Genomic DNA, 26,444 nt, shown 5'->3' with positions numbered 1-26,444 from the left:
AAAAAAAAAAAAGACTCCTCCTTTCCGAATGAATGTAGGTTCCACAAGGAAGCATGATGGCTTTGTTGACCAAAGTCCTGCCTTCAGCACACTAGTTTGATGGCTACCACATGTGAAACAGTAAGGAAATCTGCTGATGTTGAACCAGCCTTCTGAAGTTCTCACTGAGCCAGTCACAAGGAACAAAGGAACAGCTTCTTAATCAGACAACTCCTGCTACACAGCTGTGTTCACAGAACAAGGTAATCTCTCAGACTTAAATTTTGATGTATGTCTGATGTACATACATGTACAAAGTTGTGTAAAGGTACACATGCATATGTGTGTACGTATGTGCAGAGTCTAGAGGTTGCTGTCAGGCCTTTTCTACTATTTCTGGGCTGGAGAGATGGTTCAGTGGTTAAGAACACTGCCTGCTCTTCCAGAGGTCTTGAGTTCAATTCCCAGCATGCACATGGTGGCTCACACCCACCTGTAATTGAATCCAATGCCCTCCTCTGGTGTGTGCTTATCGACAGGATGCCTATATATGTTAAATAAAGAAATCCTTAAAAAAAAAAAAAGATAAGTATTTTTTGTGTGTGTAGCCCTGGCTGTCCTGGACTCCCTTTGTAGACCAGGCTAGCCTTTAACTAACAGAGTTTATCCTGCCCCCCCCCCCGTCCTGAGCGCTGCGATTAAAGGGGTGTATACCACCATCCTCAGCCTCTACTTTTTTAAAAAAATAAATACCTTATTATACTTTATTACTTTTGCATGTATGGGTGTTTTGCCTCCACGTGTCTGTGCACCATGTAAGTGCACATGGAAGCCAGAAGAGGGCGCCAGATCCCCTGGGACTAGAGTTGCAGACTGCTGTGAATAGCCCTGTGGATGATGGGTCCTGGAAAAGCAGCCAGTGCTCAACCACTTCGCAACTTTTCCAACCTTTCCTTACTTTTTCTTTTCTTTTCTTCTCTTTTTTTTTCTGAGACAAGGTCTCTCACTGAACCCACAACCCAGTGATTCAGCTAGACTGTCCAGCAAACCGAGGGCTCTTCCTGTCTTCACCCTCAAGTACTGGAGTATGGGCACATGCTATACCTGGATTTTTACGTGGATGCCCGGGATCTTGGGTTCTCATGCTTGTATGGCACGTATTTTATCAATTGAGCCCTCTCCCCAGGGCTCTGATGAATTTAATTTTATTATTTTACTTTTATTAAGAAACTGTTGCTTATTTTGTCTGTTGTAATAAATAAAAATGAATAAATGCACAAAATAAATCATTTCATTGTGAAAAGTAATATTGAGAAAAATTAGGAGCGATAGGTGCGGTTCAGCAGGAGAGCGATTGCTCTCTTGTGCAAGGCCCTGAGTTCATGTGTAACACCCAACTTCATTCTGCAGCACCAGAACAAACAGGAAAAAAGATGCTTAGTGTGGTGGCTGCTGACTGGAATGCCATTAGTCAGGTGGCTGAAAGAGGAGTATTGCCATGAATCTGAGGGTAGCCTGGGCTACATGGTAAGCATAGACTAGCTTACCTGGGCTATATAGCCTTGTTTTTTGTTTGTTTTTCTACCAAATAAAACTTTAAAAAAAAATCACAAAAAGATATTAGGCCACTTAATATAAAGATTGGCAGAGTTCTTACCTAACACATGGGAAACTGTGAGTTGGATCCCTGTACCACATAACTAGTATGATGGTGCAGGCCTGTATTCCTACCATGGAAAGTGAAGGTAGGAGGATCAGAAGTTCAAGGTCATCCTCAGTTACTCTCTATTGCTGTGTTAAAACACCATGACCAAGGCAACTTATAAAAAGAAAGCCTTTAATTTAGGGTTTATGGTTCCAGAGAGCTAGAGCCCTTGACTGTTTTTGTGAGGGAGCATGGCAACAGGCAGGCAGGCAGGCATGGTGCTAGAGCAGTAGCTGAGAACTCACATGCCAATCAACAAGCTCAAGGCAGAGAGCGCTAACTGGGGTTGTCGAAACTTCAAAGCTGCCCCTCAGTGACACACCTTCTCCAACAAAGCCATGCCTTCCAATCCTTCTCAAACTGTTTCACCAACTGGAGATTAAGTATTGAGACATACAAGCCCACGAAGCCATTCTCATCCAAATCACCACACTCAGCTATGTAGCAGGTTTGCTGTCAGCTTGAGTTCCATGAGATGTTGTCATGGGGAAGGGCGACAGGAAAAGAGCATGAAGAGGAAGGAGAGAAGGGAGGAAGAGGAAGCAGCTACATAGGCAAAGACACAGGGCTAAACATGCCAGAGATTAGAAATTGGATGTGCTACGGCTTGAACATGAGAGTGGTAGGAAGAACAAGAGGTGGGGAAGGAGCATGTGGAAGACTGGGATGGCTAGAATCTCGTGTGTAGGGGCAGGTGCTACAGAGAAAAACCCAGGAGCCTGCACAAGAAGGGTTCAGGAAGCCAGGACAAGGGTTTAAGAGTTTCTTATGGCTGCAATGGGAATACACTCAGGGTGTTTGTTTGTTTTTATTAGAAAATTAATATGATCTGATTTATGTATGAAAAGAAAATAATTATTGGCTGTGTAGAAAATTCAAGGAAATTACTGCTCACCCTCTGGGTCACACCTGCTTCTCTTACATTTAACCTGGTTTATCTTGAAAGAAAGAAGAGAGCTCTGAGGCTTCTTTTCGTTTTAATAATGCCATTATAAATATACTGTGTGTCCTCAGACTAGAGCCTTCTTCAGTCAGGTAAACAGCTGCTCGGCATAGGGGAGAAGTCTCCAATGGAAGGCCACCAGGACCCCTCGCAGGTCTGAGGATGAGGCAGGTGCTAGGGAGTCTTGATGGGAAGTGACTGAGGAAACCAGAGTTCATGGACAGAGTGTGGAGGCAGGAGGACTCAGCTTGGCTGATGGTCAGGCTGTCATTGAGGGAAGGGGCTGTCAGAGAGGGGAGGGACAGGCAGTGAGGGGAGGGGCTGTCAGTGATGAGAGGGACTGGGTCATAGAGCAGGGCACCAGCAGTAGGGCTCTCAAATGGGTAAATCTTAAATGTGATGTGCCCTGTTGCTGGATAATTTATGCAGTTCACTTTGATAATGTCTCCTTGTCCTCTTGGCTGGAATTGGCTACAGTGGTCCCTGTGTAGTTCCTATTTCTAATGAGCTAACAGTATCATAGTGATTTGTCACCATCTAGGTGCTAAATAACCCCTGCGCAGAAGACAAGGAGCCACGGAGGATGAACCATCATCCAATGGGGCACCTGAAGGAACCATAAGCTCTATCAGTCTCAGGACTCACTATGGACTGACAGCCCAGCCCTGTCCCAGGCTATCCTAAAAGTCAACACAGCGAGTGGCTAAAAACACTTCCCTAAAGTAAGAGGGGACAGAGATGTCACCTTAGCATGAAAAGCAGAGATTGACCCTGCCTGTCTGCTTTGGGCTTTCGGGGATCTATTTCTGAAGGTCTCAATCATTTCTCCATGTATGTAGCTTCTGACAGAAGAGAAGCCCACAGCACCTGCTCGGGAGAGCGACAAAAGGTAAAGTATCACAGCTGGCGTTAGCTAGACAGTAGCTACCTTAAATGCTGAGCAGTCCAAAAACACGCAGACCGAGAGACTGTAGACTCTGGGCTGAGCATTACAAGTCGGAGACACTGAGTCATATCTGTTTTCTCAACTGTTTACTGGGAAGCCATTGACACAATGATTGGCACATCTTCATTATTTCTGAAGTTATTTTTCTTCCCTTTCTTCCTAGACAGTGAGATTCTTATCTTTAAAAGATACACTCTACACATAACGGACCTCAGCACACACACAACTGCTGAACCATGTGCCTCGCCTTATTAAATAGGAGCTTGAACCAATGGCAGAGGTCTCTTATTTTCATCAGTGCCTGAGTAAAAATCTATGTATTCAAGAAAAGCAAGAGCGCAAAAACCACGACAAAGAATCTCTTACTCTGCCGGGCGCTGATGGCACACACCTTTAATCCCAGCACTTAGGAGGCAGAGGCAGGCGGATTTCTGAGTTTGAGGCCAGCTTGGTCTACAGAGTGAGTTCCGGGACAGCCAGGGCTACACAGAGAAACCCTGTCTCACAAAACAAAACAAAACAAAACAACAACAAAAAAAATCAATCAAACAAACAAACAAACAACAACAACAACAACAAAATCTCTTACTTTACCCATTCGAGGTTTCATGTTCAAGGACCTTACTATGGTCAGTGTGAGACGCCAATCATTCTACTTCTTGAATTATCCATCTTCTTAACTTTTCATGTTGCAACCCTCCCAAAGTCTTTGTATATATTTATGTTTGAGTTTTACACAAAGGCATGCAAGTACATGTCAAGAATATTCATATCCTAGGTGTCCCTGTGAGAGTAGGAAAACCATGAGAGAGTTGGACAGTTTGAACCATGCCCAGAATTCCAACATTCATGGGCTGACAGGGAAGATGATGAGTTCAAGGCCAGCTTGCACTATGTAGCAAGTTCAAGTTCAGCTTGGGGTACATGGTAGGACCTTGTCTCAAAAACAAAAGTGACAAAGTCCAGCCAGCCAATCAACCAAACACACAACAAAAAACTCCCAAGAGGAGTCTGAAAGACTTGCTTTAGACCTTTCAAAGTCTCCCTGAGCTACACTCAGTGTTCTCATTCGGAAAATAAGCAAAATCTATTTTTCTAAACATGTTGGGAGAAAATCAGTGAGTACTAGACAACATATAACCCATAGTATACACTTAAGGGATGGTAAACATCATTACTATGACAATTGGAGGAAATGAGAGTTAGATGTGACATAATCGTCTTGGCAACCCATGTGTGAGATAGGCCTCTGACATCAGCAATCAAGCCACATTTAATCGACAAAAGACATTCGGTAAACTCCATTAAGAAAGGTCTGTTCCGAAGGAAATTTCTATCTGCCCATCTGCAGTTCAAAAGCAATGCAGCCATATCTAATGCTGAGGTGTCTCCTGTTCATAGGTTAATGCTGAATCCGATTATCTGTGCTGATAGGGGGCGGAGGGAAGGGAGCAAGGTCATAGAGAAGGCATAGAGAAGGCAAATGCTATACTTTCTAAGTCCTTTTTTTCTTTTTCTTTCTTTCCCATAATAGCTACCTCACAGGATTGCCTTGATCTTCTTGGATTGCTCTTTGACTGTCTAGAAGAGTATGTGTTGCTTGATGATGGGAGACTCCTGACCTCCTTGGCCCACACAGAAAGCTATCCTGAATGTAAATACTTATTGCAGAGAATTTGCAAGGTGAATAACAGTGGTGGACTCTAATGTGCTCTCTAATGTATAGTACAATAATTACATCACAGTAATGCTATTTAAATTTTAATATGCTTCCAACATAGACACCAAGTACCAGCAATTAGTGCCGAGTCTGGACTTCTTGGCTCATTAAGTTAGTATGGACATGGTAAAAAAGGAAATCATAAAACTCCTATTTTTTTCCAGAGGCTAATTAGCATCTTTCTTTTGTTGGTTAAAAAAAATAGAAGAAGAAGAAAAGAAAAGCCTGTGGTAGGGAGACACCACGATTATGAAGATAAAAAGCTATCAAGACTGTCAATACTGTTGAGTAAGTACCATGCAATGTATCTCCAGCAACACTGGTTTTTAATTGGTTTAGATAATTAGTATGAAGCATTAATGTGTGTGTGTGTGTGTGAGAGAGAGAGAGAGAGAGACAGAGACAGAGACAGAGACAGAGAGACAGAGAGACAGAGAGACAGAGAGATGGGGGGGCGTTGAGATTCATTCCATAAGTTCTGATTTTCTAGGGAACACTGACTAACACAGGGGATTTCCCTGCCTGTAATTCATTTTAAACATAAAGTTAATGGCCTTAGGATGGGACAGATGTTAATCTCATTGTATCTGAAGTCAAGGCTCAGGGAGAATTAACTTGTCCCTCAAGAGGTGGGTCTCAGACTCTTCGCTGACTCAGAATTACCTGGAAAACTTCAAGACACAGACTTCTGGATCACCTCCAAACGTTTCTGACTCAGGGAATGTAGCGTATGGTATAACTAACTTTTCGTCGCACAGGTTCATAGGCAAAGCTGAGGCTGCAGGTCCGGGGATCCTGTTGAGGACTCTAGCCCTAGGTAGTGTGAGTGGGAGGCAGCAGGGCCCACCCTATCTGAGGCTGCAAGTCCAGGGGGAATCCTGTTGAGGACTCTAGCCCTAGGTAGTGTGAGTGGGAGGCAGCAGGGCTCATCCTGTCCGTTCTTTCCACAGTACCTTACAGCAGAGGAGTATTTGATACAAGCTCTATAGCGGGAAAATTGCCCTAAAATGTAAATGATGCTGAGATCAGAGTTCAGACATATAACTCCTCATTTGTACAGTTCTCTCTTACAGCTTATGCTTTTTATTCCAAATACTCCCTTATTTTGCAAGTCTAACATTAAACTTTCTCAAGCTTTCAAGATCTGGTGTAGCAGAATTTATCAGGTACCAACTGTATCTGTCTTGTATTCTTTTGCAGATTTTCACATTTCTGATCTCTGACTAAGTAGTTGAAGTTAGTCCAGCCAGGCACATTCAGTCCTCAATGTCCTCTCTCCAGATAACCTAATGTATACCTCCTTAGTCGCCTCAAGGACTAAGCACTAAGATTTCAAGACTTATCATAGGAAAATGACTTTTCAATTTGGCTTTATTATATGCTTCCTGGTCATGCCCAGAATTATGTCAGTTTGTTCGCCATAAGAGTAGGCTGTACTTTGGGGTGCCACTATATGTATGTGTGGTCTTCTTCCTGAGTTGTCAAGGACCAGCCTTTAAAAGTAGGAACTGTATGTGTCTAGATACTGCTAATCAATGAGAGCCTTCCCCTGACCCCCGAGTCCCACGTCAGAAAGGCACGTAATAATACTCTAAGAGAACAAAGCCTCCGTAAGAAGCTCTACACACCTTGTAACCCTGGATCTAATTTTTGGTGAATGGAAACACCTGCCTTTTCCTGTTCTCATCTTTGGGCGGATGAGAAGAAAAAGCATAAGCTACACCACAGTCACGTGATCTCCTCAACCTCCTCACCCTCCATTGGAGCATTTGGGTTGAGTATTTGGAGAGAAGAAGGTGAATTCTTTCAAGATGATCATGAAGGCATTTCTGTGAGTGCGTTCATCCTTTAGAGACGTATGTGGAAAAGTGGATCTACAATTCTCGGACAGAGAAGAAATGGCTCCCCCCTCACTCAGTCCTTACCAGTTTCAGAAGATTGGAGGATGAAGATATTACTTGATCCCACTTGTTTTCAGGCCACTGCTGTGTTGTTGTGGTTGTGGTGGTGGTGATAGTTATTTGTTTGTTTGTTTTTGAGAGAGGAAAGTCTATAATGTCATTCTAACTAGAAGCTTTGTAGTTAGGCAAGTCTGGATTTTAAACCCTGGTCAACCATTTCCTACAAAGGCAACTTTGTAAAGAAACTTATTTACAGCCGGGCAGTGGTGGCGCACGTCTTTAATCCCAGCACTCGGGAGGCAGAGGCAGGCGGATTTCTGAGTTCAAGGCCAGCCTGGTCTACAGAGTGAGTTCCAGGACAGCCAGGGCTCCACAGAGAAACCCTGTCTTGAACCACCCCCCCAAAAAAAAGAAAAAAGAAACTTATTTACGTTTCTTCATTTGAAAGGGGGACACACACACACAGACATATATATAAATATATAAATATATATAAATGCTTAGCACACCAGTGAACCAAGAGTGAGAGTAAATTCAAGTTAGTGACATTATTATTCTATTGTAAACTTTGAAATTACTCTACTACAGTCAGCTGATATTGAAGTTCTGAGGAAGTGATAGCCCTAATGGATGTGAAAGGGTTTTCCCCCTCAGCTTACTGAAACGGTGACACTCCTCATTTTTTACTTCAGTTTGAAAAGAAATAAATTTAGGCAAAACTTCCTTAATAACTAAGAGCATGACCTGCAGTAAATCAGGAGTCTTACCTTGTTGTGTCATCTGAGAAGGGAGTGAAGGTAAAATTGACTCAGCACTTAACTCTCTCACACGAAGTGCTTGACATGTACCATGTCTTAACAGTATTACAAAGAGCATATTGCTCTTACTGCCCCTTGTCCACATGAGGAGGCAGGCTTAGAGACGCTGAGGTCCCATAACACAGAAGGAAAGGAGATCCCAGGATGAAAGGCGAGCCCTTAACCTGTCCAGCCCTTCTGGAAAAACAAAGGGAACACACCCTGTGCTTTGACAGCTACAGCCCACAGATGGTTTCCTAGGGAGCTGCTCTCTGTTGTTGAAATATTTGTTCATCTTTCTCTCCAGAGATGTGCGAAGGCAGTTGCCCTCAGGGTAGGCCTTTTTTTGTTTCCACTGAGAAAGCCAATGATGAATGGTGTATCTGAAGGCCATAGCAGGTAAACACTAGATAACTAACAACAGTCCCAGGATCCTCTCTGGGCTCCTGGTGGCCAGGGTAGTCGTGGCAACTGACGTGACGCTGAAGGCAGTCATTCTCAGGTATCATGGTGCATTGTCTGTCACATGGCACTGTCATTAGGAATTAAGGTTCTGTCCCTTCCTTGGGACCATAGGCCAGGGAGAACCAGCTGCTGCCTAGGTCTACAGGACACAGGAAATGGAAAACAAAAGGAACGGCTGACTACTTGCAGGAACATATCCCATAATTCCTCACTTTTCTCTACTGCTGGTCACCTGGGCTGGATGCTGAGAAAGGCCCATGTTTCTTCAGTTCATCTTGTCTTAAAGACACACATTCTCATTTCTAAAAGCACAAACTAAGGATCAATTAAACATGATGCTAAAAGGACTTTGCATACTGAAAGAATTCTTGACCAACTTTTCGTTCAATATTAAACTTAGAAATGAAAATAGCTTATCTATCCTGGCCTCATGAGTTTGATCCCAGGAACCCAAAGGGTGGAAGGAGGCAAACCAGTTGACCTCTGACCTCCACAGATGTCCTGTGCCACACACATACCAGCATCCACTCACAAATAATAAATTTAAAAAGAAATGAAAATATTAGCCAAGTCACAAACGCCACTTCCTCACCGTTTTCAGGGCTGTCTCTTTCCTTTAGTAGTACCTGCCAATCATTTTACATTTTCATGGGAATAATTCTTTCCCTTGTGGGCGATGTCATGCACTGTGTTCAGCGGCTGCTGCCTCCTGTAACAGGGACCGAGGTCGGAGGGCTATGAGCTGGCTTGTGTGGTTCGGTTGTGGACGTTCCTGCTTCAGGCTGTGAAAGCCAAGTGTAGCCATCCAGTCTCACAGATGTTTGCCTCTCCTTCTGGTTCTGCAGCTGAGCGGCCAAAGGCTCGAGAGAACTGAGTTTTCTCCCTGTGCTCGCGCACCACAGCTGGCCCCATTGACCCTTTGATCACTGAGACTGTGTGGTATCCAGGAAACTAACTTCCGAGTGTATCTTCTCTGTGTCCCACGTCGTGGGCAGCTGTTTACCAGGCAGCCCGAGACTGAATACCCCCCAATAGTCCTGTGAAGGAGGTGTTCTTGTGGATATTTTACAGAGGAGGAAGCAGCCTTGGAGACACTTAACTTTGGCTAGTAAAGGTTGCTAGCTAAGATCCAGACAGCCCATTCTCAAATTCCTACAGCATCCTTTTACTAGAAGACTCAAGGGAAACCTGATCCTGTTTTACCAATTATCAGAGCTTGAAATTAACACGAGTTTTTAAAGCTAAGGCACTGGCAAGGCCTCCCCTGCAGAGGCCCTCAAATTTAACACATCCCAGCATATACGCAGGTATTTGGAGCGCAGAGCATATGAACCTTGTCCCACGTGGAAGTCTGAGGCGGGCTAGCATCATAGAAGCCTCTCTATACTATGTAAAGGACGGGGATTCTGAATACTGGTGACCAGCAGACGGAAGGCCTCTGGAGTTGTTAGGGTCCTGCAGATGCTCCTTCAAATGTCAGGCTGCCTCTCCATATACTGCTGACCCTCACAACACAGCCTTGCTTATGCCCTGGCTCCAACTAGCTAATAAGCAATGGGGCAAAGGCAGCAGATGTGCACATCCCCACTCAGTTATGGCCTGAGTTTTAAGTGTCTGGCATATCCCGTTTCCCTTCCCAGCTGGTGCGGGAAGGAGTAACGGAGTGTCACCTGAGACACGCCCATTAAAATTACATAGCACAGGTAATGGAGAGAGCTCGGTGCAGGTCGGGTAATTAGCCTCGGTTTCCAGGGGGGGTCTTCAGGCACTCTGGGTTCCATCTCTCTACTTCTTTTCCTCTCAGCCTCTTAGCACAGCAGGAGCCCTTTTCTGAAGTATCTCTTTTGGGATTTGTTGAGTGGGGGTGGTTATTTAACACTGTCCTCATTAACTCAGCCACCAAGTGGCCTGCAGTATTGAGTTCACCACATGGGGGATGGGACAGCAGACCATCAGTTCTATAATGGCTAGTGGCCAATCGAAGCAGAGTGCATTCAGCTGTCTCTGCATGTTATCCACGAACAAACAACTAAACAAACTTGGGTAGCAACAGAATGCAAAGGAGGCATTTTTTTTTAAAGGAGTGGGATCTTAGAATGTCTGTGTTAAAGTTCTCAGTATAATCTGCATCAAACACAGGGCTTTGGCTGTCTTCAGATCTCTCCCTAAGCATTCCATATAGAAGAAGTCACAACAGTCAGGAGTAAGCCAAGAATGTTGCTGATTCTCGGGAAAGAACACTACAGACAGGAGATGCAGGCATAGTTGAGAACATGGGTTTTGAGGTTGGGTCACCTCGGGACTACAAGGTGCCCCAAATGTGTTCTACGTTGCTTTTATGAATTACTGTGCAAGTAACATAATGCTTTTGAGTCTTACGAGAAACGGCAATCTATTCTGTTCTTATGTGGTTTCCCAGGTTAATGACAGTGTACAACAGGAGCAATATGTATTCCGAAAATGGCAGCTTTCATGCCGCGTCCCCTCAACTAGTTAAGTTCTTAGGGAGCAAAACACTTTACCAGATCCCAAAGGTAAGTCCTGTTGCCAAAGCTCTGGGAACACTAGCCCATCCGCAAGGCTGTGGAGGTGGGGGTGGGGAGTCTGCTTTTGGAGGTGATTAGCCAGGAAAACAGAAACAAAGCCAACAGCCGCAGGCATGCTTTGTCAGCACTTTCCCCTCCTTCAGAGTATGCAAGCAGAGGTGTCTCGCTTAGCCCTGGCTTTAACCGGTGGCCTATCCTGGGTGTGACTCTTGGGCTAACCTGCACTCACCTTCTGCTGAGGTTAACTAATAGGATTCTGAACATAGGCAGATTTAGTGCTGAGTTTTCTGGAAATCAAGCGAGAGACCCAGACTCGTGGTCACTTCTCCAAAGACTCAGGTGCTCTTCCCTAAAGTCAGGAGTCACTAACTCCTGAAGTTTTCCCCAAGCCTTTAAAAGATGCCCTGAAGTACTCATGATCCTCACCATTGCAACACAGACTGACAGAAACTATAAATCTTGCTGAGTCTATAAATTGTATTATTACTCTTGAAGATATTGTTTGAGAATTGTCTAGTAATTTCCATGAGTATGGTTGATAGCTGGAGAGTGGGGAGAGGGAGGGGAGGAAAGGGAGAAGGATTAGAGCTGAAAGGGGGGGCGGAGAGGAAGGAGAGACGACTAGCACTTGTGTATCTTCAATATTTTTTATGTCCTAGGTTCTAACGTGATGCACCCACCTGCCCCCCAACACCCCTTGCCTCATTTGATCCTTAAAACAACCTCATGAGATCAGAATTATAAACCTTGATGTACAAACAGAGAAATGGAAATAGTTTATAAATAACACTACAACTGCAGCTTGTAAGTAGCAGAGCTAGCTGATTAAACCCAAGTGGAGCTTTCTCCACATACATCCACATACATCTTGTCTGTTTCATAGAGACTTACATGTAGATTTAAAAATACAGGTCACACATACAATATAAAAATAGGAAATAAAAGGTTAAAATTTAAATGTTGATCGTAAGTTTAACTTCTCAAATCCTGACTCTAAGATGCCCTTTCCTGTGAATATATTTTCTTATTTGTGTCTTGGTAGTGTGGAAGATGATGAAATCAGATGTAGGAACTGAACGTGACCATGGTGGTCCATGCCTCTAATCCCAGCACTCAGAGAGGGCAGGAGGATCATGCGTTTCAGGCCAGCCTGAGTTGCGTAATAAGTTCAGTACTAGCCTGATGTGAGACTGGTTCAAACAATCTACAGGTGGGGGATGTAGCCATTCTCCATTGGGAGAATGCTTGCCTAATATCCTGAGTTGGATCCTCAGTACTGAAAAAAAAAAAAAAGAGAGAGATAGAGTCTCGTGAAACGGGTGGTCAAAGGGATACAACTATGTCCACAATGCACTTAATAAGATATAAGATATGCAGATGCTTTAGAATAATTGGACATCTGGGTGTTATGTAAATGGCTCAAGGATAGGAACTCTGCCTGCTTTGCTGACTGGGTGCCTGATCCCAAGCCTGCACCCAGTAAACACACACTGAATGTCACTGAGCGGATGAGTAAGGACCGACTGGCAGTCATGGGTCCTAATGGACCAAAGATGGATTGGTCTGTGTCCAGTCTCAGAATGGAGCACAGGACAGCTGCAGAAACTGAATGCATTTTCCAGACATTTCAGTGCTATTTTTTTTTAAAGGAGTAAGAGCCAGTCATTTTTAACCAAAAATAAAAACATAACAAAACAACAACAATAAAAAAAAAAAAAAAAAAAAAAAAAAAAAAAAAAAAAAAAAAAAAAAAAAAAAACCAGACTTGGGACATTTTCTCCATCCTAATCCTCCTCCTAAAAGCTATTGGTTGAGAGTCCTCCAGCATGTGAACTAGCAATATATCTTCTGAATGACAGTGTATGGAAAGTGAATAGACTTTGGCCGCTGTAGCTCACACTGACTCCTAAATTAAGTGTCATCTGTGCGGTCCAGAGAAAGCCCCGTAGGCTCCTAGCTGCTAGAATGTAATAGCTATTCCATGGAGCTTTTGCAAGAACTAAGGAAAATTAGCAGTGGCAGTGGCAGCTACAGTGCAGGCATTTAGCAGGCTCGGCAGACACGAGTTTGCTTTTCCCTAACGCTCACTAAGCTTCCCTGCTGACTCGCATTTATTCCAAAACTGTCAATGTGGGTGAGATCATATAATTGTGCCTTACCTACTCTTATCCCTCCTCTACAAAGATGGTTTCAAAACACACAAGTCAGAAAGGTTCTAAGTCCCCCCCCCTCTGAATATCAGATCTACAATGTTCAATCCCGTTATATAACAGAAAGGCAGGGAAGTTGGAACTAGAACAGAGAAGACATTTTTGTAATTAGGCAACAGTATATTTTTTTTAAGCCTGTGGCTTTCTGTTTTCTGTTTTGGATGTGTCTTTGAAAGAAGTAGAATCAAAGGGGAGGTGGTCCTTGCTTCTGCAGTCACTGCTGCATTAAAGCTTTCAACAGAGACATCTACCAAAGGAGGCCAGAAAAGAGTTCATGGGAGTGTGGAGCGAGGGGACAGTGGCTTATGAGGGGCCACATCTGTTTGTGTTCTCTCATCTGAAAAAGCTTGACTTCTGGCTTAGCACAGGCTCCTAGTTAAACATGCATCTAGCCACAGATGAAAGGCTTTCTTCAGTGTTTCAGCAGTGGAGATCAACAGCTGTTTATATCTTTTAATACCTAACCAAGGGTGGAGACTTCACATCTGTCAGTACTTTCTGGTTCTCTTTCCTGGGATCACAGTGGGGAGGAGGTTAAATATGAACCCAACTCAGTTCCCAGGCAGGAACACTGTCCTAGGCCCAGGATTCTAATTCTAAGCAGATCTCCTGGTTTCTCTGCCTCCCAGGATCTATTGTTGGACTAAAAACTCTTATTTTATCCTGACACACATTTTGGTCATTTCTCAGAGAGTAACCTCACGATGGCATAAAGATCAAAACCCAGGGAAAGTAGGATGGACGTTGGGGGAGGATGAAGGGGAAAGTGGAGTGCATTGGAGAAAGTGCTCCTAACATAGGATCTTTTTAAAAGAAAGCACCAATAACACGGGAGAGCAAAGCACAGAGAAGCAGGAAGTGGATGAACTCTCTTGATGACCGTGGTTGTTGGATGTCTCCTAATGAGACACGTTAGACAAGCTAGAGGACATGAAGCCAGGCTGGAGAAAGCTTGCCTTGCAAGTGTGGGAACTGACTTTGATCTCCAGAATCCACGTCAAAACAAAAACCAACCAGCCAACCAACCAACCAACCAACCAACCAACCAACCAACCAACCAACCAGAACTGAGTGGTGGCACATACTTTTAATCCCAGTGTTGGGGAGACAAAAATGAGTGTATACTTGCAGCTCATTTGTCCAGCAAGTCTGACTTACCTGGTAAGTTCCAGGTCAAGAGAGATCCTATATTAAACAAAGGTGAACAGCAGCTGAGGAGTGTTGACCCATGTTGTCCTACAACAACATATGCACATGCTCATGCGCATACACACACACACACACACACACACACAATTGGTGTCTGATCAGGAGGACCTCAAAGGAAACATAAGCAAAAGAGAAAGTGTGGATAACCATATTATGATGAAAAGCAGGTTGTTTCTCAGGAAGGAAAAGCATTATAAATGGTTACAATAGAAGAGTGGTGGGACTTTTTAAACAGAAGGTTCATAAAGAATCCAAACTAAATGGTATGAAACAATTCAAACGGTGGACAAAAGATTTGAGTGGGTATCCTATATAGGGTTACCACTGCTATGATGCAACACCGTGACCCAAAGTTGAGGAAGAAAAAGTTTTGGCTTTGATTTCCACATTATAGTCCATCACTGAAGGAAGGCAGGGCAGAAACCAAGAGACTGGAGGTGATGCAGAGGCCATGGAGAAGTGCTGCTTGCTGGCTTGCTTCTATGGCTTGCTTAGCCTGCTCTCTTACAGAACCTAAGACCACCAGCCCAGGGATGGCACTACCTACAATGAGTTGAGTCCTTTGCCATTGATCACTAACTTAGGAAATGCCCCACAGGCTTGCCTACAGCTTGATCTTATGGTGGTATTTTCTCAACTGAGGCTCTGTCCTTTCTGATGACTCTAGCTTGTGCTGAGGTGAAATAAAACTAGCCAGCACAATTGTCAGCTTTACACACAAACATCACTGTTTAGCCATAACCTTTCTTTTCTAGTTTACCCCCTAAATCACACATTAATAAATAACATGAAATAAAATATTCCAAGTTTTAAAAGTCCTGTAGTCTTTAAATATCTTTAAAACATGAAGACCCTTTTGTTTTTAAATGCAAAGTCTCTAAAACTCCAAAATCACTTTAGAAGTTCAAAGTCTCTCAAATTGTGGGTGCCTGTAAAATGAAAAACTAAATACTTCTTACTTCAAGAGGGGAGAACCAGGGCACAGTTGCAATCTGAACAAAGCAAAAGCAAACCCAAACTGTATAAAAAACTCGTGTCCAATGTCTAGGATCCACTCCCAATCTTCTGAGCTCATCCAAAGGGCTCTGTCCCCTGCAGCATATACAGATTATCTCTGTATATAGGTTCAGACCAGCTTTAATTCAGACAGGTGTCTGCTGGTTACTCCATGGTACCAGCGTCTGCTGCAACTGGGTTGAGCTTTCACTATTCTGTAGAAGCTTGCAAGATAAGAATATTAAGAGCAGTGCAAAAGACAGAAGCCCGGCTTGTGAAGTTGCAGAGGGAAGCAAAGATTGTAATGGGCCATTTATGTGAAGAATATGTGATGTTTAGTTGGTTGGAGTTGAAGAATCAGCTGTGATTAACAAGAGGCCAGAAGCGCTGAAGTAAAACCTTTGCTTTGCTGGGACAATGGATGCTGGCCAGCATCTTAACTAGTGATTAAGAGAGACCAACATCACCGGGCGGTGGTGGAGCACGCCTTTGATCCAACCTCTCCTGGGTTCTCTTTGGGGACTCCAGCTTGGACACTTTAGTGCCACTCCTCAGCAGCTTTCCATGACCCCTTCATGCCTTCAAAACCAGCACTACCTTCGACCAAGAAAATGTGGCATATGTACTCAAAATATTTTTCAGTCTATAAAAGAAGGCAATTGGGGTTGGAGAGACAGGTCAGTGGTCCGGAGCCCTTACTGCTCTTGCAGAGGACTGGGATTCTGTTACCCAGTATCCACATGGCAGCCCACAACCAACCATAACTTCAGCTCCTGGGCATACGACATTTTCTTCTGGTTTTTGTGTACTCCTTCACACATGTGGTACACATAAACTCATGCAGTCTCACACACATACACATAAATAAAAAAAAAGTCTTAAAAGTCAGTCTTAGCTAGGTGTGATAACACACGTTTGTGAACATATCCCTTGGAAGGCTGAAGCAGGACTGATTTGCAGTCCAGGGCAACTTGGGCTATATAGGGAGTTCCAGGTTAGCCTGGCCTACACAGGAAGCTTGTCTCAACACACATTCTCTCTCTCTCACTCTCTGTCTCTCTCTCTCTGTCTCTCTCTCTTGTCATTTGCAACAATGTGTATGAAATGTCTGAATCATGTATGAACTGAGCTGGGCACACAAAAACACATGTGGAATCTAAAAAGCTAAGGATAGAGTAGAATGGCAGGTTTCTGAGGCTAGTGAGAGATTTCATTCCAAGGATACATTTTTTGGCTGAGCTAGAGGGCCAAACCCAGGGCCTTGACCATGCCAGGCAATTACTCCTCCATTGAACTATACTCTTAGCCTTCATTTGAGATCAGGGACTCTGCATTTTGAATTACAAGGCTCAGGTAATTTTGACAACTCTAATCTATATACATTAATATTTCCTTAAAATTACAAATATTAGCTGGGCTTGGTGGCTCTAGCATTTAATTCCAACACTCAGGAGTAGAACAGGTAGATCTCTGTGAGTTGGAGGCTAGCCTGGCCTACTATCAAGTGCCAAACAAGCAGAGCTACAGAGTGAGACCCTGTCTAAATGAACAAACAAATGCTAAATGCTAATGGATTATATTTTATAGAGAAAGAAAGTGTCACATCAAACTTGGAAATGCAGAGATTAAAAAACCTTTTCTTGGAGCCAGCAGGAAAAGGTACTTTCCCACAAGCCTGATAAACTGGTTCTATCCTGGGCTGCACAAGGTTGAAGGACAGAGGCAGTTCTTCCAAAGAACCTACACACACACACACACACACACACACACACACACACACACACCACACACATACACACACATACACACACAAACATACACACACATACACACACACAAACACACACACACATACACACACACATACACACACATACACATGCACGCACATACACACACTAACACACACACATACACACACATATACACACATACACACACACAATACACACACACACACACTCATTGGAATTCAAACATGCATACAGACAGCACACAAAGTAAATACACATTTAAAAAACCTTTTAAAGTATTCTTCTTGGAATTTCATGAAAGGCACACTGATATAGTGAGAAGCCTATGCTGAAAGAGTTCAGCTTCCTCAGAATTTCTCAAACTCGTTTTTTTCTCAGGAGAAATCATATTAAGATTCCTCAAAACATCAATGCTGTGGAGCAAAGAAACAGAGAAGTCAGTTTCTATGCAGAATGATCAAGGAAACACCTAGAAAGAAAAAAAAAAGCAAACCTTTTTCTAAGGGGAATATAGAGACATCCACTGCTTTCCCAGAACAAAGTGTAGAATCACCTATGGTGCTTAGTTCCCCAAACAGATGTCCAGAAGCTGCCTCCTTCTCAAGTCCCGCAAGGGTGCTGTCCTAAGATAGCAGCTCAGCGTGGGAACAGCAACTGCCAACGGTCAGGAGTACCCAGAGTTCAAAGCATCCAGGAGCCAACACCAGAAGAATAAGCTCATATCATTATGCGGTTGTATGTTCTGTATATGATATTGACAGTTGCTTATAAGATTTCTGGAGGGGAAAATCCTTCCATCACAAGCAGCCAATAAGAGTGAGATGAGAAGTGCAGAAGATAAGAATCAAGGTTTCCCACTCTGGAGATGCAGAATGCCTGCCCATAGGAGTTTCTGGGGAACTCCTAGGCAATACTTCACACTTAGGTACGGGAGAGGGAAGCATGAGGGGGCTAGACAAGTTAAGGCAAAGCCAGCATCAGTATCCTGACAAACTGGTTTATGTTCTGAATACTTCAAGATGCACCATGCTGCCCCAGTTCATTCGTGTCTGGTTTTGATTGCTTCCACACATCCCTTCTCGAGGTGAGAACACCTCTCCATCTACAGTGATTTCAACAGGCTCCACCGTGTGCTTTTCACGTGCATTCGTGTGCACTCACATGTTAGTTTTGTATCTCAGCTATCCCAATAGCACAGTCCTCCCTCATCTTAGAAATGGTTCTGAGTGCCTATGCAGGTTCCGGGGATGAAGCACCGGAGACACTGCAATGGAGACCCGAGACTCCTCTCGTTCCCATTTAGCTTTGGATATAAAGAAGCAATGAATTCCATATCCTGCTTGTTTGTACATGGGAATTCAATAGCTAGCAATTCAAAGAGAAAAGAAAGGCGGAGTCTGAACCCTTCCTTATCTTTTATGGCTAATAGCACAAAACAAGCCAAAATATCTCTATTTCTAGTGTTCCAGTCTGTCCATCAGGTACCAGGGTCAACAGTAGAGCCAGCAACTGTAATAGTCTATGACTGGAAGAAAGGACAATACCAGGATCCTTATTACCTCAGGATATGAACCTCTGTGTGCTTGTGCTCCAAATAATCTATGGATTCCTGTACTGTGATTTATATCTTTTTTGTTTGTTTGTTTGTTTGTTTGTTTTCGAGACAGGGTTTCTCTGTATAACCTCGGCTATCCTGGAACTCACTCTGTAGACCAGGCTGGCCTCGAACTCAGAAATCCGCCTGCCTCTGCCTCTCAAGTGCTGGGATTAAAGGCGTGTGCCACCCCTGCCCAGCTGTGACTTATAACCTTGAAGGGTTAATATAATAATACCAACAGTAATCATAATCAATGCAACCTTACAAGTCAATTAGCCAAAAACTAAAAAGCTTACCAGACTGTGTGGATTTGGAGTCTAGCCCTAAGAAAGCCAAGAAGAACCTAACTAACCTCTTCCCAATTCTCCCAAGCACGTGGAATGTACACCACTCGTCCACAAAACCACAGACAGACCGTCGATGACCTCCGCTCATTCCAATCAGATTTTTTTTTCTTTTTCAGATATATAGCTGATGGAGATTAGGGAAGCACTAACGTGTGCTATCTAGTATTCAAAAACAGTATAGGACTCACACTGTGCAAACTTTCTTGGCTCAGGGAGGTATGGGACAAAACATTTAGGAAATAAAAATCAAAAGATACACGATCAAATCTCTAGGCCCGTGGTGCACTTACCGACACACGTTGGAAAGATGTCCTCATTGTTTATCTGGACTTCAATCCAATCCATAAGCAGGTTCATGTACTGCGGAGCGGGCAGTGCGGTTGGTTTCTTATACTTGAGGTCATCCTGCCACCGATACTCGTACTTGGGACCCCCTGACATCACAGGGCAGGTCCGCTCAGTGCAGAACTCACAGATGGTGCCGTAGATGAGGTTAATGCGATTGAAGAAGTCCACCACGTGCACAGCCACCCAATCGTTCTGGTCCTCCCCGCTGGGTAACTGCACAGCTGCCCTCAGGTCCACACCTGAGTTGAGCGATGCCTGAGCCCGTTTATGCAGCTCAAATCTCTGTGTGCCGGGTTCAAACTTCCTCTTGGGCCGGAAGGTCTTGTCCTTGTTGAACACTTGCTTCAGGGCGATGGACATGGTCTCCTCCTTGGCTTCCTTCCGTTTGCAGGAAGCAAAAAGGCACTTAGGACTTTTGAGTGAGAGATCACAGCCCAACAGGGTTTTCCACTGCCAACCTTCAGGCCCCAGTGTGGCAGCCTGTAGTTTTTACTCTATTTACTCTAAATGGCGCCTTCCATCATCCTCTTGAATGATCTCCAGGGGATCCTCATGTTCCTTCCTAAAGACAGAAAAGAAATGGGAACTTGTGAGTGCTCGGATTTCACTTATAAACTAACAGAGGCTTAGGCTTAATAGCCACCTTGTATTACTAGCTATGCTTGGTCCCTGTGGGTCTAAGTATATGATGTGGAGGGTAAGCTACTGCCCAATGGACGGCACTGGTACTGTGAAATATGTAAACGACGACTAAGGAAGAAAAGATGCTATCCTCTACCTTTGCTGGCTCTTCTCTGTGTGATCCTATGCTAAGGTAGTAATGTGGAGGCCAGTGATTCAATCCTATTGCGTATCTACTCCTTTTGGGGAACTGATGAGGAAGCACACACAGATTGTTCCTTTCCTCCCAAATAGAGGTGATGGGACCAGGTGGCTCTCGATCCAAGCTGGCTAAACAGAACCAGGCGGGAGTCTGTGTCTGTAAGATCTGTAAGATGTGATGAAAGTGGTCAGCTTGGGATGAGGATGAGAGAGCTGGACTGCAGAGCCAGTGGGTGGGGGGTGAAGGGAACAAGAGAGGAGGCGAAAGAAGAGGAGAAAGGAGAAGTGGGCGAGGAAAAGGAAGAGGGGAAGTAGGGGAAAGAGGTACTTGCAGCAGTGGTCATTGAAACAGAAACAGCACAGGCCCGAGATGCCTTGAAATCGGTAAGAAAGGGAAAGTGGCTCCTTTAGTTCCAGACGACCTAGGAGGAAACGGTCCTACCGCTCCCGAAGCTTAGCTGCGTTTCTTACCTTTGGGATACATTTGTCCTTCCAGGACTGATCAAATAAACCCTTGATTTTAATTCTGCTGGTTTTAAGTTAGTTGCTCCTTTCTGAGGAGCCCAAACTATGACAGCATGGTTACCTCCACCATGCTCCAACCTTTATGATCTTAAAATCCCTCCCTGGACCTCTCTGGAACCGCACAGTTCAGCAGAACTTGCTCTGACAGTGTCCATGTTAGATGGGCTTGTGCTACAACTTGCCCCCTCTGGCCACATTTGCTGCTGAGTACTCGGATGCAGACAATGTAACTAAGGAAATGTGCTTTTTTTTTTAAAAAATCTAATTTAAATGAACTTGAATATATTTAGCCATGCAAGTCCGGTGACTGCCAGACTGGACAGTGGGGCTTTGAAATCCTAATATTCTCCATTGTTTCATCTGACTCTCTCAAACCTCTGGCAAGATTTACAGATTCACAGAAAGTATAGTAAACACACGGCAATTATCATTCTTCCTGGATCTCTCTCTAGGTGATAGAATTACTGGCTTAATAGCATCCTGTAGCTAGCAGGAGGCCCAGTTGGCACCAAGTTTGGTTTGCTAAGTCCTTGTAAAGGCACTAATTCCAAACCATGGTCCTAAATTCTGAACCGTGATGTCTTTCATCCTTTCTCTCTCACTGGTTCATGAAGCTCCCTCCCTACCCAGAGCTCTGTCCTGTTTTATATACATATTCCCCAAAAGCTGCCAAGAAAGAGTGGGTTGAGGTGAAGGCTGTCCTGTGGCCTTAATACAGGGGGGTCAAACCGGAACAAAGTGAGCCCAGAGCGGAGGCTGGCCTCAGAACAGCCTCCACAGGATCTGTTCCAGAGGGTTGGAGTATGAGCTCTCTGAACTGCTTCATTCACATCCAGCAGGGGTTCTGCCATCCCCACATGGTGAACATGGCTTGGTTAAGTCATCAACACTGGAATATGTCCCCAAATATATCTTTTCAAAACATTTAAATTAGCATGAACAGCATTAGATTTCATCATGGCATTTTCGGACAAAATTAGTTTCCGTTCGTTTTTCCTGAGATATCTGATTCCCTCTACAGACTTTGCTCAGCACAGTCAAGGTTCTGCTACCACGTGTCTCTTCTCACCCCTCCCATAGGCTGGGGCTCTCCTTTTCCCAAAAGCTTCCCCCTGGAATGTTGGGAAAGCTTCTCATGTGGCATTAAACATACACTCCCTGCTCCCACAAAAAGATCAGTGTAGAAAAAGCCACATGACAGCCTGCCTGAGACCTTTAGTGAAGTCATACTTCAGGATACTCTGAACTCTGAACTCCGTAGATATCAACACTAGTGTCTCACTGGCTAGGGTGTAGACATGTGCAATCTCTTTTCAAATGAAAACCTTCTTAGGGCTGGGCTATAAGCTCAATTGTGGGAAATTTGCTTAGAATGCCTAAGACTGTAGGTCCAACCCCAGTGCACAGTAAAAGAGGAGGGGAAAGGGAGAGAGGGAAGAAGGAAAGAAGGAAGGAGGGAGGAAAGTGAAAGGGAAACTCCAGGAAGGCTTAGTTTGCATGATAAGAACCTGAAGAAACTTTAAGCTTTAGCCAGGCGCACACCTTTAATCACAGCATTTGGGAGGCAGAGGCAGGTGGATTTCAGAGTTTAAGTCTAGCCTGTTCTACAGAGTGAGTTCCAGAACAGCCAGGGCTATGAAGAGAAATCCTGTCTCAAAAAGCCAAAAAAAAAAAAAAAAAAAAAAAAAAAAAAAAAAGAAAGAAAAAGAAAGGAAAGAAAGAAAAGAAAAGAAAGAAACTTGAAGCTTTACAATGTTATTTCCAGAATAAATGCATGAGTGAGAAGTTGGAAAGACAGAGATGGAGAATGGTGAATGAGACTCTCCTTGTGCTTCACTAATCAGCCACAGTTCCTCTGTGTAGCACAGTAGTAACACCGGCTCCCTCCCTTTAGCGAAGAAGATTGGTTGCTTCTGTTCTGGTAACAAGGGTACCATCAGCTCTCATGGCCCTTAGAGCCATCCTCTTTTCCCTAGTCCGATGACCCTCAGTGCCTCTGATTCTGCTGCTTCTGGGGCCTATAATGTCCACTCTTACAGACAGAATATGCCAGAATGTGTCTCTCTGACATCCTAGCTGGAAACCCAAGAATCATGACTTTCTAATCAAATCCCCCAAAGTTTCAAGTGATTGGCCACAAGCTTGTCAAAGAAAATAACTAAACCTTGCTAGAATCTGGGGGATTTTCTTTCTTTATTCTCCAGTGGTACTTAAGTAACAGATTTCAAGATTTCAGTCTCTGACTGGAAGGATAAACCTTAATCCCAAACATTAATCAGGTTTAAAATTACGGTCTTGGGCTTAGGGAGATGGCTCACTCGATAAGAGGGCTCTCTTAAGTAAGCCTGTAACTTAGAACCCAAGCATGGACTTAAAAGTCAGGGTGTGGTCAAGCGCACCAGCAGCCTTACCTAGTGCTTACTTCTCAAGTGAGGTCTCAAATCTGCCACTTGTGATGAAACACCACTCTGCCCTGGATCCTTCCCTAACACTTCTAGTCCTTAGCCCATCTTTTGTAGAGTCATGAGCACGTTAGTTACAAAGACACGCGGAGTGCTAGCTAGGTTAAACTATTTGCCAGAAGTTAGAAAGTTGATAGATGAAGACTTGAATCCATATATTTCCATCCCTGAGACTTATATGATGTTTTTTACTGCAGCTATTTTGCAATCCCAAAGACATCTCAGGCCCATTTCACGCAGCTCCCCCCAAGGACCAAAAGGGAGTCCAGAGCATGTGATACTATTAGTTTCATTTGACAGGAGTGCTGGTCTTCTGGTATGACGTGCTCAGACGTGGGACAATGTCTCTGCTGGTGTGGTTTTTCATCTACAGTGGAGTTGCTCTAAGGAGTCTGCTTGTTGGCCAGGTGAGTTCCCTATATATCAAGACCAGGCAATTGGGAAGGATGACAAAAAGATCCCTCACACTCCAAATACTAAATGTTCCTTCTATGTATTTTTCCAGGTGTCAGAGCTATGTTGGGGTAGAGACCTAAGAGAATTTTAAATAAAAGGGCGCGTGGTGGATGCATGTGAGCTTCCTTTCCAACCCCTATCTACATTGAGATCCTGTCCATAGGGTAATCTTTCATCCTCTTCAATGGTTACTTACAGCTAGCCAGGCTTCTGATCTCAGATATCTGGGAAGCTGAGCCCGAGGACCAAAAACCAGCGTGCATAGCTTAACAAGTACCTGTCTCAAAAACATTTTTTTTTTAAATCAAATAAAAGGCTGGACTTGTAACTCAATGGCAGGGTACCTTCCCAGCATGTGTAAAGCCCTGGGTTGAATCTCCAGTACTGTTATAAAAAGCAGGCAAGATAGTCCTTATCACACGTTAACACTGAGACCTGAGGTTATGTTTAAATACAGGTAGCAGCTTCAAGTCTGGCACTTCAGACAACCTCCAAATGATGTCAGAGCTGCCAATCTGTAAACACAGGGGATGCGGTGCATCAAATATGAAGACTCAGGCTTTACCCCAGATGTAGGATATCTAAATCTGCACTTTATCCACATCTCAGAAGAAAACACCTGAAGCCATAGGTAGGAGGGATGCCTGACTGGCTGACTAAAGCGATGACGACATCCACTTGTTCTTGTGGCTTTGTCAACAGTTTGCTTCATAAACAGAGTACGAAGTTGAAAGTGCGTGTGTTGGGGAAGAAGATGAGAAGAGCTCAACTGTCTTCAACTCAACTGCTTTGTTTGCCAGGTGGTGATGTGGGGGTAGGGTTTGGGAGTGGGGTGGAGGGTAGGTGGAGGGGAGCTCTGATCTGGATAGATCTGGATAACAGAGCACCTCCAGGCCTCAGGAAAAACCACCGTGCGATGCCACATAAAGAGTGGCTACTGCCACTGAAACCACATGCCAGGACTTTCTTGGGCTAATAATGACATAGTGGTTATTCTCTGTCTTTGTCTAGTGTCCAGAAAGAAAAGAGCAAGTCATAAGTTTTGGACCCTGAATAGAAATGCTAAGACATTTCTGTTATGAATAGCACCTGTTATAATTCTGGTTCTCAGTAAACAGCTGAAGCCGATTGCTCCATTTCATTAAAAACAAAAGCATTTACTAAGGCTTCTTTGAATATTAATAGGTCTAGGGTGCATAATTAATTAATATTTGGCCTCTGTCTATGAAGACCTCACAATTTGGTGTTCAGTCTGAACTTTTGCTTTTCCTACCCCAAAGCCTAACTTACTAACGTGGACACAGATGTCATTCCTTCAGAGTGTCACCTGACTTAAGAAGGAAAAAAGCACCCAGGTCTTTGAAAAGAGAAAAATGGAATTCCAAATAAACAGCATAAAACTGACAGCAGCTCCATGTGTTCTCCATATTTTCTGCTTAATAGATCAACTTTAGCAATAAAACAAATGCACAGTGAAACTATGCGGAGAGAACTCTATTGGGCTGTGAGGCAATGTTGACAAGGTCACTAAGCAACGCTGGCAAGGGAAGTTTGTATTTTTCTTTTCCCATTGATGTCTTCTGCCTCATTAGTTGAAAAATCAGAGTCCTTGCCAGGGATAAAGGAAGAAATGAAACAACTCTCCCACTGACTCCTGAGAAACGCATCTTCTCTGGCAGTGACCACATCTTAGAGGCCATCTTGGTAAGGCAGAAGGGTGACAGCCAACAGGCAGAGAGGTACAAGGCTGATAAATGTTAACACTCGGGAGTGTGTGGTGGCAGAGGATGTCTCTGGACAGGACGATTCACTACAGAAAAGCCACAAGAAAAATGCCTCCAAGCACCCCAAACACAGAGGAGGTACAATCTGGTTATTGTTTTTGCTGGCATCTGAGAAGCTGGAGCGGCGCTGGGCGGGCAGAGCTGACCTCACTGAAGATTTGTTGAACGCACAAATAAAGGGACATGAATGAAGAACATTTGGCACTAAACAAGAACCACAAAGTTAAACCCAGTGGCAGCTTCTAATTTGAGTCATCTGGGGAACTCAGCCTCAGCCTTGGCATGCTCACATCCCGTGACTGAATGTGAATAGACCCGTTACTTAGGGATGACCTGTAGAGGCATGCCAGTCTCCTGCAGGGACAAGACACCTGTCCACTTACCTTTCCAGTGGGGTCCTCCATTCCTCGATGCTATCTAAAATTTCAGTCTCAGAATTGAAGAACAAGTCGGGTACTTCCTACCAGCATATCTTTCTCACTTTGGCTGGAATAGATTCCAGAATTTTTCTTCTTACAATGTTGGTACTGAGTAAATTAGGTTTTAAGAGGTGGCATATGTGTGTGTGTGTGTGTGTGTGTATACATACATACATATGTGTGCCTGTGTGCTCGGAGGCCTGAGTAGGATACCTAATGTCCCGCTTTATCATGGTCCTTCTTATTTGACAGAGTATTTCCCTGAACCTGGAAGGAAGTTGTCAACCAGCAAATCTCAGAGATCTTCTGTTTCCACTTCCCATACAAGCATATCTGTTTTTGATTTGTGTGTCTTAATTGTTTTTCTGTTTCTATGATAAGACACCATGATGTTGTAAAAGAACATGTTTAGTCTCAGAGGGTCTATAGCAGGAGGCAGGCGGGCATGGTGCTGGAGCAGTAGCTGAGAGCTCATATCCTGAAACACAACACAACAAGGCAGCGGGGAGAGGG

At 44.0% G+C, this 26,444-nt stretch overlaps 1 protein-coding gene across 1 annotated transcript in view; it reads right to left on the bottom strand.

The window, feature by feature from the left end:
• Mob3b (MOB kinase activator 3B) overlaps positions 1 to 26,444 on the bottom strand; it is a 200,608-nt gene that overhangs the window by 109,380 nt on the left and 64,784 nt on the right. Inside the window, exon 2 of the mRNA XM_031366393.1 lies at positions 19,406 to 20,025. Within this exon, the coding sequence (XP_031222253.1) occupies positions 19,406 to 19,823 (418 nt within the window). The 5' untranslated portion in view covers positions 19,824 to 20,025. The remainder of the gene's footprint in view (positions 1 to 19,405; positions 20,026 to 26,444) is intronic.

Source organism: Mastomys coucha, unplaced genomic scaffold (genome assembly GCF_008632895.1).
Source record: "Mastomys coucha isolate ucsf_1 unplaced genomic scaffold, UCSF_Mcou_1 pScaffold14, whole genome shotgun sequence".
Taxonomy (NCBI): domain Eukaryota; kingdom Metazoa; phylum Chordata; class Mammalia; order Rodentia; family Muridae; genus Mastomys; species Mastomys coucha.
The sequence above is the reverse complement of the archived record's forward strand: the minus strand, read 5'-3'. Positions and strand labels throughout refer to the sequence as shown.